Source organism: Lactuca sativa, chromosome 9, assembly GCF_002870075.4.
Source record: "Lactuca sativa cultivar Salinas chromosome 9, Lsat_Salinas_v11, whole genome shotgun sequence".
Taxonomy (NCBI): Eukaryota; Viridiplantae; Streptophyta; class Magnoliopsida; order Asterales; family Asteraceae; genus Lactuca; species Lactuca sativa.
The window spans coordinates 224,646,117-224,660,627 of NC_056631.2; the positions used below are offsets into that span (position 1 = coordinate 224,646,117).

The following is a 14,511-nucleotide window of genomic DNA, read 5'->3' on the forward strand; positions in this document are numbered from 1 at the left end:
GGGTTTGAAGTAATATAAGGTGTAAGTGTAATTGTGATTATATTCCTGTAAACCTTCTCCCGTAAGGTGGTGGTGATGAGGTTTTATGAAGAAGATAATGAATAGTACTGGGTGTTATATGTGTTCTTCATTATTTATTCATCATCCTCTTCGTCCGTAGCTGCAACAAGAAAAACAAAAGAAAGATAACCGAACACCCTCCTTTCTCCGTTTACACCACCTCCTCTACACCGTGACCACCCCAAATACCCCTGTTTCACTTCAAGCCAAGACCACCTCAACCACCTCCGAAAACAAAATTGGTTGCATCTCCTTTCAAGAACCTAAGAAGATCCCTCTGTTAAATCAAATCAAGAGGAAAAGAAAAAGGTTATAAGTTTTTTTGTTGCTACCTCTCTGAACCACCACATCACCTCTCTGCTGCCATTGTGAATTAAAAAGAAAAAAGAAGAGGAAAATAAATCTGAACAGTAAAGAAAAACCAAACCAGGAACCAACAACTTACACCTTCTGTTTACCTGTTTAACCTGCAACAACATAAAAAGGAAAGAAACATTTACTTGTTGTTTTCGTCCTTTTTGTTCCAAACACCACCACCATCAAGACTTGTTGCTGCTCTTCGTTTTTGTTCCAAACATCACAACCATTGAGACTTGTTGCTGCTCTTCATTTTTTTTGTTCAAAACATCATCACTATCAAGACCTTAAGCCACTTGCTGCTTCGTTTTCAATTTCCAGCATCCACCATCAAGATTGAAAGAAGAAGAATCAACACTGTTCATTGTCCCCATCGAGAACGTGCAACAAGACAAAAAGTTCTCGTTTTTTTTATTAAACTCGAGAAACACCATTACTTGTTTTTGCTTCTGCTTAAATCCGAAAAACCAAGAACCCAACTATATTTCCAGAACCATCGACACCACAACTACAAGAAACATCTCCAATAATCACCTTCAACCATCACCACGAAACCAACAATCGGTTAACCACCGTCACCTACTTGAAACATCACATGTGAAACCCGAGAACCAAATCAAAAACATAATTGAAATATAAATCAAAATCAAAATTAAAGAAGTGTTGGGCTAAAGAGGGTCTTATTTACATCAATGAATTTTGTTGTAGGTTAAAAAGGGGGCCGATTTACTAAAGGGAAATCCATGTTGATTGCTGAGAACATGTAACGAAGGGTTTCCGGATAAAGAAGGTATTTTAAACGGCTTTGGAAATAATAATGGTTATTTTGTACAAAAAAAAAACATTATATAGGGGTTATTTTAAGTATTAGGGTATAATACATAGGTTTTTTTGAGTTTTTCCCTTTTAGTTAAAACATATGGTGATTATTTAATACTATTTTAGTAATTGCATTTCAATTTTCAACCAACCTGATGTTTTTTGGTGTTAAAAAACCAATCAAAACTAATATAATTTTTGAAGATCGATCGGAGTAAAACTAATATAATTTTAGTAATTGCATTTAGAGGTCGTATTGGAACGGCATTAAAACGGTGGAACGGCGGTCGCTAGCAAATCAAACGCATCGACGTTACAACATACGGCCGCTCCCAGTATCGCTACACCAACAACATCACCAAATGGACGAAACCCTAGTTACATCATCCGAACCACCACCATCTGACGGGGATCCAATGGATGTTGTAACCGAACCTCATAACCCTAATGATAACCAGTCTGCCTCAAGTTCCGATTCCGACTCGGAGTCGGACGACGAAGCTCAAGCTGCTCTCGAATTACAAACCCTAGAAACGGAGCTCTCGACAAACCCAGCCAACTACGATGCTCATGTTCAAGTATGTCTGATTATTTTTACTTGTTTGGAGTTATGTGTTGAAACTGAGTGTAGTTATTACGTATTGTTCTAATGTATGGTGTGTATATGTAGTATATAAAGGCTTTGAGGAAACAAGGCGATATTGATAAGCTGCGGCTAGCAAGGGAGGCCATGAGTGAGTTGTTCCCGCTAACTCCTGCAATGTGGCAGCAATGGGCAAATGACGAAATTTCACTCACCTTGACTTCTGGGTAGGCTATTGTTTCCTCTTCTTTGTACCAACTTTTATTTTCATTCAAGAAGAAGAGGATGTCGGATGATTAGAATGAGGATTCGTTGTCGTGTGCAGGAACCATAGGCACATTCAAAACCTTATGAACACCATCAGAAAATAGAACTTGTGACTGGTTATAATTTGTTGTACATAATGCAGGAATGAGGGGGCAATTCCAACTGTTGAGAAGCTATATGAGCGTGGAGTATCTGATTACTTGGTAAGCTCCACACATTTTTAAATTTTTGTTTCAGTGCCCTTCTTAATGTTACATTCATGGCTATGAAATTTGTCTTTTGAGTTTTGACTATGCTGATTTTCATCTTCAGTGGTGAATTGTCATTCATCAAAACTGAAACGATTGATTGCTTTCTGCAGTCCGTTTCTCTGTGGTATGACTACCTGAGTTTCATTCAAAAATATGATTCTTCTGTCCGTGAATGTTCACCCAGTGGAATCTCAAAGGCAAGGGATCTATTTGAACGAGCTCTTACTGCATGTGGATTGCATGTTACTGAAGGCTGTAAAATATGGGAAGCATACAGAAGTTATGAGGAAATGATCCTAGATGGCATGGATAAGACAGACTCTGAGGTATGAACATCATTCAACTGTTCTTGCTCTTCTTTAGCACATTGAATGCTTTACAGTTTTTGATCTTTTGTTTGTTTCACAGTTGAGGGAAAAGCAGGTTCAAAGGATTCGAAGTATATATCATCGCCAGTTGTCAATTACTCATTCGGACTTAAAGTCAACTCTTTTGACCTACAAGACATGGGAGTCTAAACATGGGAATAATCTTGATGTCAGTAGCAGCAATACAGATGGATTGTCCCCTCAAGTTGCTTCCACATATCAGAAGGCTTTAGAGATGTTGACTTTACGTGCTGACTTTGAAGAAAAGATAGTAAAAAGTGATGAGACTGATACTGAGCGCCTTCAAAGCTTTATGGTGCACAGTTTTGACTTAGTTATCACTGATATTGTTACCCTAAACCCTAATGATATTTTTTTTGTTACTGCAGGCTTATCTGAAATTTGAACAGTCATCTGGAGATCCTATTCGATTTAAAAGCATATATGAACCTCGAGTTAAAAGCTTATATGAACGTGCAATAACCGAATTTCCTATATCCAGTGATCTCTGGATTGATTACACTAACTACCTTAATAAGACCCTAAAGGTTTTAGTTAATATATTCTTGTTTTTGTGGTTTAAAATTTTTACACTCTAAACTATAATGATACTATATATTTTTTTAATTACCAGGCAGATAAAACTTTGAGGGATATTTATGATAGGGCTACAAGGAATTGTCCATGGGTTGGAGAGCTATGGGTTCGATACATGCTATACCTTGAAAGATGTCATGGTTCTGAGAAAGAGCTTTCTGATGTATGTTTCTGTTTGTTCTTTTCTCTTAGTGAAGTGCTAACTGGAAAGATGTTTATGATTTTTCTTCAATCGAATCAGTGGAATTATCACTAAATTTGATTTTTCACCCAATCCAGGTTTTTGAAAGATCTTTGCAATGCACGTTTTCTACCATAGATGAGGTATCAACATACTTGTCAGCTTTTTTAATCCTTGTATAATCATTTAATATGAAGGGTATACTATCATAAACATGGCTATGTAGATCGTGTTTGTGTGTTTATTGTATTTGTCAAAATAGAGTTGAGATGTGATCATGAATGGTGGTGAATTACAATTAACAAGTGGATTTTATTTTCAGTATGTAGACATATTTCTCACAAGAGTTGATGGATTGAGGAGGAGAATCACGTTTGCCAAGGAACTGGATAATGGCTTGGATTTTGTCTTGATAAGGGATACTTTTCAGGTTTGTCGCTATATACTGTGAAAATCAGCTTCATTTACATGACTCAGGTCTACAGATTCATAGTTAGTTACTCTATCATCTTTGTATCAAGAAAATGTATCTTATTGCCTTTCTTTAGGATGTATATATATACATAATACATGACTCAGGAACATAGTTTTGCTGTTATGTAGGAGAAATCTGATGTGAACACCACTACTTGAGAGGTAAGGGAATGTTAGAATAAAATGTACTTTAAGAGGCCAGGTGTCATTATAGAAGCAGATTGACTGTTAGTAGAACAGAAAAATATTATGTTGAGGTGCTGCTATATGTGTATGCTGCAATAGTACTAGGGATGCATGAAAGTTGAAGACTGATTTTTGTGGTTTGTATTACATTCAACTGAAGTATTTAGCAAATACTGGAAAATTATTTTTCGTATGCAACTATTGAGTTATTATTTTGTAAACAACTAAACAGAAAAATATGTGATTTTTAACTACTTACAACTCGTTTAATAGTATTACATAATTCATATAATTAAATAATATAATATTTAATCTGTCTTATATTAAAAACCTCAAGTTCAAAAGTATACTAGTTAAGGGTCTTATCATCCAAAAACTGATGAAAAAGAAACAACTGATAATAAATCAACAAGATAATAGTATTTGATTAAAAGTTTTCAACAAAAGCAATGATTAAATTTGGTTTATTCACCCGAAAAGCATTAGAAAAAAAGACAATAACACCTTAAAGGGCATTTTGGGAAAACAATTTGGGCTGAATAGGGACGAGTATGCCTTGGTGGCTTATTGATTTAGTCAGTGGTTTAAGACTTAAGAGCCAAACAAACAAACAAACATCACCTTTATTTTTGATTACTTTGTTGCAAACAAATAGAAGATGAGATGCTTTTAAGAGATCCAAAAACATACAAAATGACTTAGCTACCTGACTTTTGCCTTTTTATTTACTCTTTTTACTTCAGCAAGTTGCATATACGACTATTTGTTTTACTGTTTACATGAATTATGTTATTGGTTGTAAGCTTATGATAGTTTTATGTTGTATTTCTATTTCAGAGGGCATCTGATTATTTGTCACCACAGTTAAAGAACAGCAACACATACAGTTTGTTGCAAATACATAGCTACTGGGCCCGTTTGGAGTCTAGTATTGGGAAAGATATAACTGCAGCCCGTGGAGTATGGGAGAGTTTGCTTAAAAACAGGTTCAAAGATATATATATATATATATATATATATATATATATATATATATATATATATATATATATATATATATATATATACTGTTATCAACTTTTGTTTGTAAAAGAGTTCAATCAGAACAAGAACATTTAGGGCTTAGAAGTACATTGTGCTATTCTGTATTTTCCAAGTAGAAAGTTTTTGTGTTGTTAATGGTGTTTCTGGGAACTTGTATTCTACAGTGGATCTATGATAGAAGCATGGAAAGGGTATATATCAATGGAAACTGAGATGGCCCACATAAAGGAAGCTAGATCTCTGTATAAGCGATGCTATACTATGAGATTTCCTGGGACAGGCTCTGAGGTACACTTCTCCAATCCAACATATAATATCAATAACAATCTCTTTTACACATAATATCATCACCATACTTTTATTAATTACCAAAAATAGCAACCTACTTCCATTTTTGTTTTTTTATTTATTGATATTCCTTTCAGGACATATGCAAGTCATGGATTCTGTTTGAGAGGGAATTTGGTAGTTTGGAAGATTTTGATCATGCTTCACAAAAGGTACACTTTGTTTTTATTCTAATTTCAATATTCTTCTTTACTTGTACTTGTATTATTCTACATATGACCTTGGTATTAATTATATCAGGTGACTCCTAGACTACAGGAGCTACAGCTGTATAAGTTACAGCAAGAAACAGATGAGGTAGAGGATCCTCCTACGAGAAATAGACGTGAAAAAAGAAAGGCGGCTGCTTCAGCTGCTGCATCCAATGAACATCCGCCAGCTAAGCGTCAAAAGGATAAAGCAAATAAAGTGGAAAAATCTGTTACCCAAAAAGACAAAGACATGGCTCATGGTGAAAATGAACCTAAAATCAAAAACCCAACACCTGAGAAACCCAAGCTATACACTGACAAATGCACTGCCTTTGTTTCAAATCTCAACCCCAAGGCAAATTTAAAATTTCTGCTTACAAAATCTCTATGAATGAAATGTTGTTTGTTATAAAGGGCTAATTGTGACATTTTGCAGGCAAATGAAGAGGAGCTTCGTGGTTTCTTCAGTGATGTTGGTGGTGCTGGAGAGATTCGAATATTGAAGGACAAGCTCACTAAAAAATCAAGGGTTTGGATTTTTTTTTTTTAAAATTTATGTTGTATTTATTTTTTGAATATATTTTTTTGTTGTATAAATAAAATAAAGGGATTAGCATATGTGGACTTCTGTGATGATGCACACCTTGAGGCAGCTGTGGCTAAGAATAAACAGACGTTTCTTGGGAAGAAGTTGACCATTGTGCGTTCGGATCCTAAAGGCAAAAGAAAAGTGTCTTTTGGGGATGATAGGAATTCAACAAAACAAGGTCACTCTCTTTTACAAACAAAAATACCTAAATGCCCTCCTCATTTTTATTTAAAATAATTATTTTTAATGGCAGGGCGTGGCGGTGATGATACAAATTCCGGTGAGCATGGGCACAAGAAAGTTGAGCTCAAGGGAAAAAACACTTTTGCTGTTCCTAGAAACGTGAGACCGCTAGGGTGGTCTTTCGGCAACGAACCACCATCAGCTGCCACCTCCACCACAGAAGGTGGAGACGAGAAGCCGAAATCAAACCAAGAGTTGCGAGACATGCTCTTAAACAAAAAATGAATGGTGAATTTACGTTTTTGTTCCCTAGTTTATTAGAATTTGTTTAAAAAGAAGGGGAATCAGGAATGAAATGATTATGATTTGACATGAAGAAGCGTTGTCGTTTAATCAAAGGTGGTTATAAAAAAAGGAATAGGAATTGTTTTGAGATTTGGAATTTAGTAACGAGTTGTTGATTCCTTCCGAAGATATTATACGTCTTGTCTTGTCATGGCATCAGGTTTTCATGTCAATTAATCCCTGAAAAGTTTCCTTCTTTATTTTGGCCATACTCTGTCTTTCTTTCCAACTTTTTCTTGTTGGAGCATCTCTCTTTAATATCCTCATTTATACATATAACTTATTATTATTATTTTTTATTTTACTATTACAATAGCTTACATAAACCATGTTGATTCAATCACTTGTCTTTGTCGGGTATATAACTGTATAAGATATTTCACTAATTAATCTATCTTATTAAATACAAATACAAAATGTATTATGTAGAAAAACATTTCTCAACCAAATTAAAATGACATCAGACCATGTGGTGTGGATTGTGTCGGGTATAGCTTCCAAAATTGAAACTACATAACATTTCTCAACTAAATTAAAATGACGTCAGACCGCAGAAGGTGAAAGAATATCCGTTTTATTATTTTATAAGAAAAATTGAATTCTCCCTACTCATAAAAAATGCATATGGAATCTATTAAACATACTTTTTAATCTTCTCCTAATTTTGATATTTGTCATGATCGGTAGCGAATAAAACGGAAGGATATCGATTTTCAACTGGAAGCTATACCCTATATATTGGAGTCAAAACGGTGGGATGAGTTTACCAACTTTTTGATGGATGTATATTTATCATTTATCAAGAAAACATCTCAAAAGATTAATTTAGACGATCAAGTGTAAATGATAGCCCCATATTAGTTTTGTAAAGATTTGATGATGACTTCCTTATATCAGTAGTACACATAATATTTAGATTAGTTGTACCAGAGTTTTTGTAAGCTTTTATTTTATGCATTTGTGAACTTAGATCTTCACATTTGTTTGTAATTCTAATCCTGTTATTACGAATCACTCTTGGTATATTATTTTATTCACACAAGTGGATTAAATCAGGTTTATAATCAGGCTATATGTGGTGTGCTGCTAAGGTACCATGCCTTACATTGATGTGACACCTTCATAACATATAATAACATACCCATCCCCATATGTTAAACTTAGTTCTTCACATTTGTTTGTAATTCTAATCCCGTTCTTATGAATTACTCCTGGTATATGATTTTACTCACCCTAGTGGATTGTGTCGGGTTTATAATTAGACTATGTGGTGTGGTGCTAATACACATGCATGTGACACCCTCGTCTATCTATATCATACTATACTATAAATGAAACATTTTTTCCTTTCACCATGTCAATTTGAAACTCTCAGTTCTTTATATTTCTATATAATTTACTTAATATATTAACTTAAATATGTTTTTAGTTAGAAACATTATCATAAATAAAATACTTTTTGAATTATCAAATATGATATACTAAATTTGTTGATTTCAATATAATGTTAAATACATAACTTAAATTAATTTATTAAATAAATTTAAAAATACAGTGTAAAAATTAAAACCTAAACTAAAATATCAAATAAAGTTGTAAAAATTCAACGTATATTTTTTTAAAATAGTTAAAGGGAAAATATTAAATACGATAAATATAAAAATCTTAAATCTAAAAGTTGAATTAATAAAAGATGTCCAAAAACTATTTTTTATAATAACTACAACTCAATTAAATTATTTTTAAATTAATTTTTAATAATAATTAAAAATAACATAAAGTTGTAAATTAAATTATGTTACATTACAAACAGTGGTTGATAATTTAAATAATTTAGGAATCATTTTTTCTTTTATCAAATCATTTTGAAACTCTTAACTCTATATATTTCTGTATAATATATTTATCATATCATATCATCATTATCATCATATCATACATCATACATACTTATAAAACTAGTATTTTTCTTTGAATCTCATGCATTTGAAACCCTCATAAAAATTTGCCAACACCTCATGCATTTGAAACCCCCACACTCTTTCACCTTCAATGTAATGAATCTCATTCATTTGAAACTTCCAAGACTATTCAACTTATAGGATTTAATTTGACTTTTGAAATTCCCTTCACACAAGTGTAGTTAGCCTATAAATACTTACTTCTATAGAAACAAATATCCTAATCCAAAACAAAATACTTCTTTTGTCTAATTAGTGATCCTTTGTTCTCTATTTTAGTGTAAATGAAAGTCTTATGTTGTCAATAGAATATTGAAGTTCAATAATCTATAATAAGCAAGGTATGCATTTGTAACAACTCAAATTTTTCAAGCAAATTTTTCATTTTTAAAACATAATTGTTTCCATTAAAATCAAGGCATAAATAGTTTAATTATTCAGTCAATACAATTATTCAATATCCCAAGATCATAAAAACAATCCCCAGTGTGTATCGATCATGCCGGCGCCTTCCCACGGTCCTCGCTAGTACCTGAAATACATACACAACAACTGTAAGCATAAATGCTTAGTGAGTTCCCCCAATATACACTTACGCACATACGCCTTTCCAGGCCCTGACCTTCCGGTCCTCATTACAACGCCTTCCGGCCCATAACATAATCGCCTTCCGGCCCATAACATATTGCCTTCCGGCCCACATATCATACATAGCACATATAACAATTAACTTACCACCTATAGCATACATATCACATAACATATCCGACCTTCCGGTCACACAGTCAAACCCTTCCGGGTACAGTATAGTGAGAAGACTCACCTCGTATAAGCTGAAAGCTAGCAACTCCTGAAATGACTCGTGCACAACCGACGAGCTACAACCTCCCTATAACATTACATAACTCATTAATACTTATCTCTTCTAAGTGTGACTATCCCTAAGAAGTCAGACTTAGGTCAACTCTGGTCAACGGTCAACGGTCAACTCGACCGGACTCGGCGAGTACCATGGCGACTCGGCGAGTCTAGACGTCCTCCATCCTTCTGGGATTCCTCATCTACTCGTCGAGTATCCTCCTCGACCCGACGAGTTACTCCTGGGAAAATCGCGGGGCCACCCCGACTCCACTCGCCGAGTCTGATGAACAACTCGGCGAGTCCCAGTAAACCTTCAAGCTACTCGCCGAGTCTGAAGAACAACTCGGCGAGTCCATGCCATGCAGACGAGTAACTGCTCCCTGAGATAGGTCTCGTCCCGAAATACACATGCATGGGACCTTCTGGACCTCTAAGGGTCCTACTACAAGATTATAATCGTGGGGTAACAAGGCACTACTTCATCAAATCACTAAATGGGTTCTATAAACCCTAATTTCATAAATACATCAATATAGCAGAGCATATACGAATTCTTACCTGGATGATGTATTCCCTGTATTCCCAATCCTCAGAATGTGACCCCTTGCTGCTCTTTTAGCCAATCCTTCCTCTTCCTTGCACCACTACTCTTCTATAACCAACAATGGCCTAAGATCCTTGCTCCAGCTGCACTAAATCGATTTAGGGTTCTTCTCAGAAGGTTAAAACGAACAATGACGGCCAATGGGTCCCTTTTATACGTCCCAAACCTGAACGGTTAGGGTTTCCGCTAAACAGCGTCGACTCGCCGAGTCCATACCTGGACTCGTCGAGTCCAGTCGCGATCCCGCGACCAAGTCTGCGATCCTACTCGGCGAGTCTAGGCTCCAACTCGCCGAGTCCCCCCCTTAAATCACCCCAAAAACATAATTTTAATAATACCTGAGATTCGGGCTGTTACAGCATTTTGTGTTTTGTAACGCCTTTTTCGGGTATTGGTTGGAAATTTGCCAACTGGGGAGGTTATATGCATGGACTCGGCGAGTTGGGAGTCCAACTCGTCGAGTAGGGTCGTGTATCATGGACGCGGGTTGGAAGAGACTCGGCGAGTTGGAAAGCCCAACTCGGCGAGTCAGGGCTGTTTAAGGAAAATCCTAATTTTAGGGTTTCCCCCCTATATAAACATCATTAACAGCCTCCATAGCCTCCCATTTGCACCCTAGAAACTGTTCACAGCCGCAAACCCTCTTGTAAGAGAAGTGAGAGCCTTGATGAGATAAATTGGTGAATCTTGGGAAGGATTTCAAGTTGAAGGAAGAAGGATCAAGGGAGAAACATCAGATCCAACATCTACTTCGTTTTCGGCACTTTACTGAGGTATTAATTTGTCATATTAAGCCTTGAAGTCTTAGATCTCCATTTGGATGATTATGGTCATTATTGGGGGAAAATGGAATCAAGCTTGGATCTGGACCTATCACAGTGATATGGTTCCATATCTGTACCTTCTTAGGTCCCAAATAGCATAAAGTTGCATCTTTTATTAACTTATCCCCTCTCCACGCATGAAAACTGTTGAGTCCGTTTGTGTTGCGTCTTGGGCCTTAAGTTTTGTATCCGGATTGGGCCTGTCCATTCGTGTTTATCTAGATTAGCTAATAGGGTTTTACTATAAATATGCATGCATGTATGCATGATATGTAGTTGATTTTTTACATTTAATATTGTAACCCTAAACACCTCTACAGTCGAAGTTCTTTATCGAGCTCTTCTGAGGTGTTAAAGCATTAATCATTCGACATATTCAACACCATTCTCGTGCTCTTTATTACGTTCTTGTTTATTAACTTGCATAGAATCATACGATCCTAATAGAACTTTGTTCTAACAATTGGTATCAGAGCAGGAGATTGTGTGATCAATACACATTCATTTTGTATTCAGAATACTTTAGGGTTTCCGCTTCTATCGTATAAATAGAAGCTGTCTTCTTTATATCGATGGTAACTCTGTTTCTGATAAAACCGTAATCTCAAGTTTACAGGTTTGATTCTAGTAGCTCACCATGTCTCACGAAGATTCGCAAACAAACCCCATCAACATCTCAAATAGCATTGGATCAACAACCAGAATACCCATACTCTACACTCATGACTATAAAGTATGGGCACATCACTTCGAAGACTGCGTAGTTGGTTCTGAAGACAATGGCTATCTCATCTGGGAAGCTGTAACAGCTCGGATTCCCAGGTATTATTTTATTCTTCTAAATTTTGGTGTTTTGTGAGGAGACTCGGCGAATTGGAGCTCAAACTCGCCGAGTATGATCGCGGTTTGGGAAAGGGTTCGCGTCCGGACTCGGCGAGTCCAAAAGGTGGACTCGGCGAGTCCACGCTGTTTAATGAAACCCTAAATTTCAGGGTATGAGACCTATTTAAAGGGGCTTATGGCCGTCATTTGCGGCCACCAACCCCAGAGAGAACCCTAAAAGAGTCCTTGAGCGTTTTGTGAGAGAGAAGAGGAAGATCCTTGATTATTTGTGGGTGATTTTGCATATAGAAGAGGATCAAGGAAAGAGGAGACCAAAGGAGGTGCTAATCCAGTGATTCCTGAGTCCAGAGACTTCATTTGAGGTAACCATTCGTTCCTTTCTCAGCCCTTGGTGTAAATCTTAGAGTTATGGCTTCTTTGTGGAATGATTCATGGAGTAATTGGCCTCTTCTTGTGTTGATGCTTTGGATCTGGACCCAAAGAGGTCTAGAGACTCTTTTCCCCCAAGCTTTATGAGTGTTAATGGAGGCCATGAGCTTAGAATAGCATCGTAGAGACCATATCATCAAATAAGGCCTTTGGACCTTTTCATGAGCACCAAGATTGTAACTTTACGTGATGAATGTGCTTGGAAGGACTGGATCTATGAGTTACTGGAACGGATCTGACCTCAGGAGTGAGTTTGAGTTCATGCATGGCTTAGACTCGCCGAGTCCGAAGAACAGACTCGGCGAGTAGCATGAAGATTGTCCATAACCACTCAACGAGTGGTCTTGCCGAGTTAAGGGGTTGAGTCAGTGAGTCAGGGAGAGTCAGAGAGGATTGACAGGTGGACTGAGTCAAGCTAGAACTCGCCGAGTTGTTCTTGAGACTCGGCGAGTTGAGTCGTGGTGGCCCCACGATTCATGCCAGGTGGAACTCGTCGAGTCAGGGAAGTACTCGACGTGTCAAGGGAGGATTCTAGGGAGTCAGTGAACACGTATAGACTCGCCGAGTCGCTCTAGTGCACTCGCCGAGTCCGGTCAAAGTTGACCGTTGACCGTTGACCAGAGTTGACCAATGTTGACTTGATAGGGAGTCAACCTTAGTTGTGAAAGTGTTAATTAGAGATATATTGTGTTATAGGAGGATTATAGCTCGGGGAATCGAGCGCGAGTGATTTCCGGGATTTGCAAGTTATCGAGATACGCGAGGTGAGTCTTCTCACTATACTTTACCTTGAGTAGGTAATCAGAGTTATGTGACAGAGTATTTGTATGTTATATGTATGTTATGTGTTGTACTACATTATTTTCTATGTGATTTATGCTGTGCATGTTTATAGAGTTGGAACCGGAAGGTTCCCAGAGTTAGAACCGGAGGGTTCACAGAGTAGGGTCTACGGACCCACAAAGTTATAGCCTCGAGTGGCTAATATGTGTTATGCGTGGTATTTTGGAGAACTCACTAAGCTTTGTGCTTACAGTGTTGGTGTTATTTGTTTCAGGTACTAGTGATGACCGTGGGAAGGCGCCGGCTTGATCAGTACACACACATGGGATTTTTATGTTATGTGATCTTGGGATTCTTGTATGACATGGATTGGAGTTTCAAACATTGATGTTTTTATGAAAATTAAATGAATATGTTTTTATATTATGCGAAAAATTATTTTGAAATTCACGGTCTAACAGAAGCTATCACGCTTGGGCCATTTGTTCACTCAGGAACGAACACTACTGTCAAGTCCCAAAAGGAGTACAACAAGCTGGTGGCGGACATAGACAAGATGCCGCAGGACGAGAAAGACAAATTGCTTTGTAATGTAAAGGCTACGAGGATGATCAGATTCGCCTTGCAATCTGACACCTTTCGGTTGGTTGGTTCATGCACAACAGCCAAGGAAATCTGGGATAGATTGAAAGAGCTCTATTCGACCGATGAAGATTTGGAACACTCCATACAAACCTTGCTGCTGTCTTAATTTGGAGGTTTCGAACAGAAACCAGAGGAAAAACTCATACAGACTTTCGATTGGTTCAATCATCTCCTGAGTAAGATGATCAAGCATGGAATAAAGAGGAAATTGATCGAGCAGAAAGTAACTTTTATGAATGGGCTGAGACCAGAATGGATGGCCGTTGTATCAACTGTGAAAGCACATGAACAGTTCAAATCCTACTCTCTAGCGAAATTGGTGGGAATACTTAAGTCCCATGAAAGCGTGGTAACCAAAGAAGCGAAAGTAGTTTCTGGTATGGGATATCTGGCTCTTGTCTGAAAAGGAAAAAGTATCCTAGAAGATGAGGAAGAGACTGATATGTCTGAGTGTGATCTGACCAGCGAAGAATAAGCTTTGATGATATCCAATCCGAAGAAGTTTGCAAGAAGAAAATTTCCTGTCAACAAGAACCGAAACTGGCGGGGAAATTACAGATATGAGAAGGTTAAAGATGAAGCAAAGAACTCCTCTCAAAAGGATGATGAAAAGAAGGAGAGCAAGCTTGCAGGAGACTCTGGATACGACTGCAATTACTGTCACGACAAGAACCATTTTACCAAAGATTGCTTGTTAAGGAAAATGGCTAAGAAGAGA

General features: G+C 37.0%; 1 protein-coding gene across 5 annotated transcripts; it reads left to right on the plus strand.

The window, feature by feature from the left end:
• The first annotated feature begins 1,480 nt into the window (after window positions 1-1,480).
• On the plus strand, window positions 1,481-6,931 carry LOC111905928 (uncharacterized). 5 transcript variants are annotated; one of them, XM_023901657.2, is made up of 16 exons: window positions 1,481-1,814; window positions 1,907-2,046; window positions 2,229-2,289; window positions 2,448-2,663; window positions 2,746-3,021; window positions 3,095-3,253; window positions 3,340-3,465; window positions 3,582-3,626; window positions 3,806-3,913; window positions 4,981-5,129; window positions 5,352-5,475; window positions 5,613-5,687; window positions 5,776-6,081; window positions 6,163-6,255; window positions 6,334-6,493; window positions 6,569-6,931. In XM_023901657.2, the coding sequence occupies exons 1-16, from the start codon at window positions 1,599-1,601 to the stop codon at window positions 6,781-6,783; spliced, it is 2,469 nt and encodes an 822-aa protein (XP_023757425.1). In that variant the 5' UTR covers window positions 1,481-1,598; the 3' UTR covers window positions 6,784-6,931. The 5 variants fall into 5 exon arrangements, with proteins under 5 accessions (XP_023757425.1, XP_023757427.1, XP_042754544.1 ...); XM_023901659.2 differs by lacking the exon at window positions 1,481-1,814 and having other exon boundaries at window positions 2,145-2,289; window positions 2,399-2,663; XM_042898610.1 differs by lacking the exon at window positions 1,481-1,814 and having other exon boundaries at window positions 2,145-2,289; window positions 2,522-2,663.
• The last annotated feature ends 7,580 nt before the right edge of the window (window positions 6,932-14,511 follow it).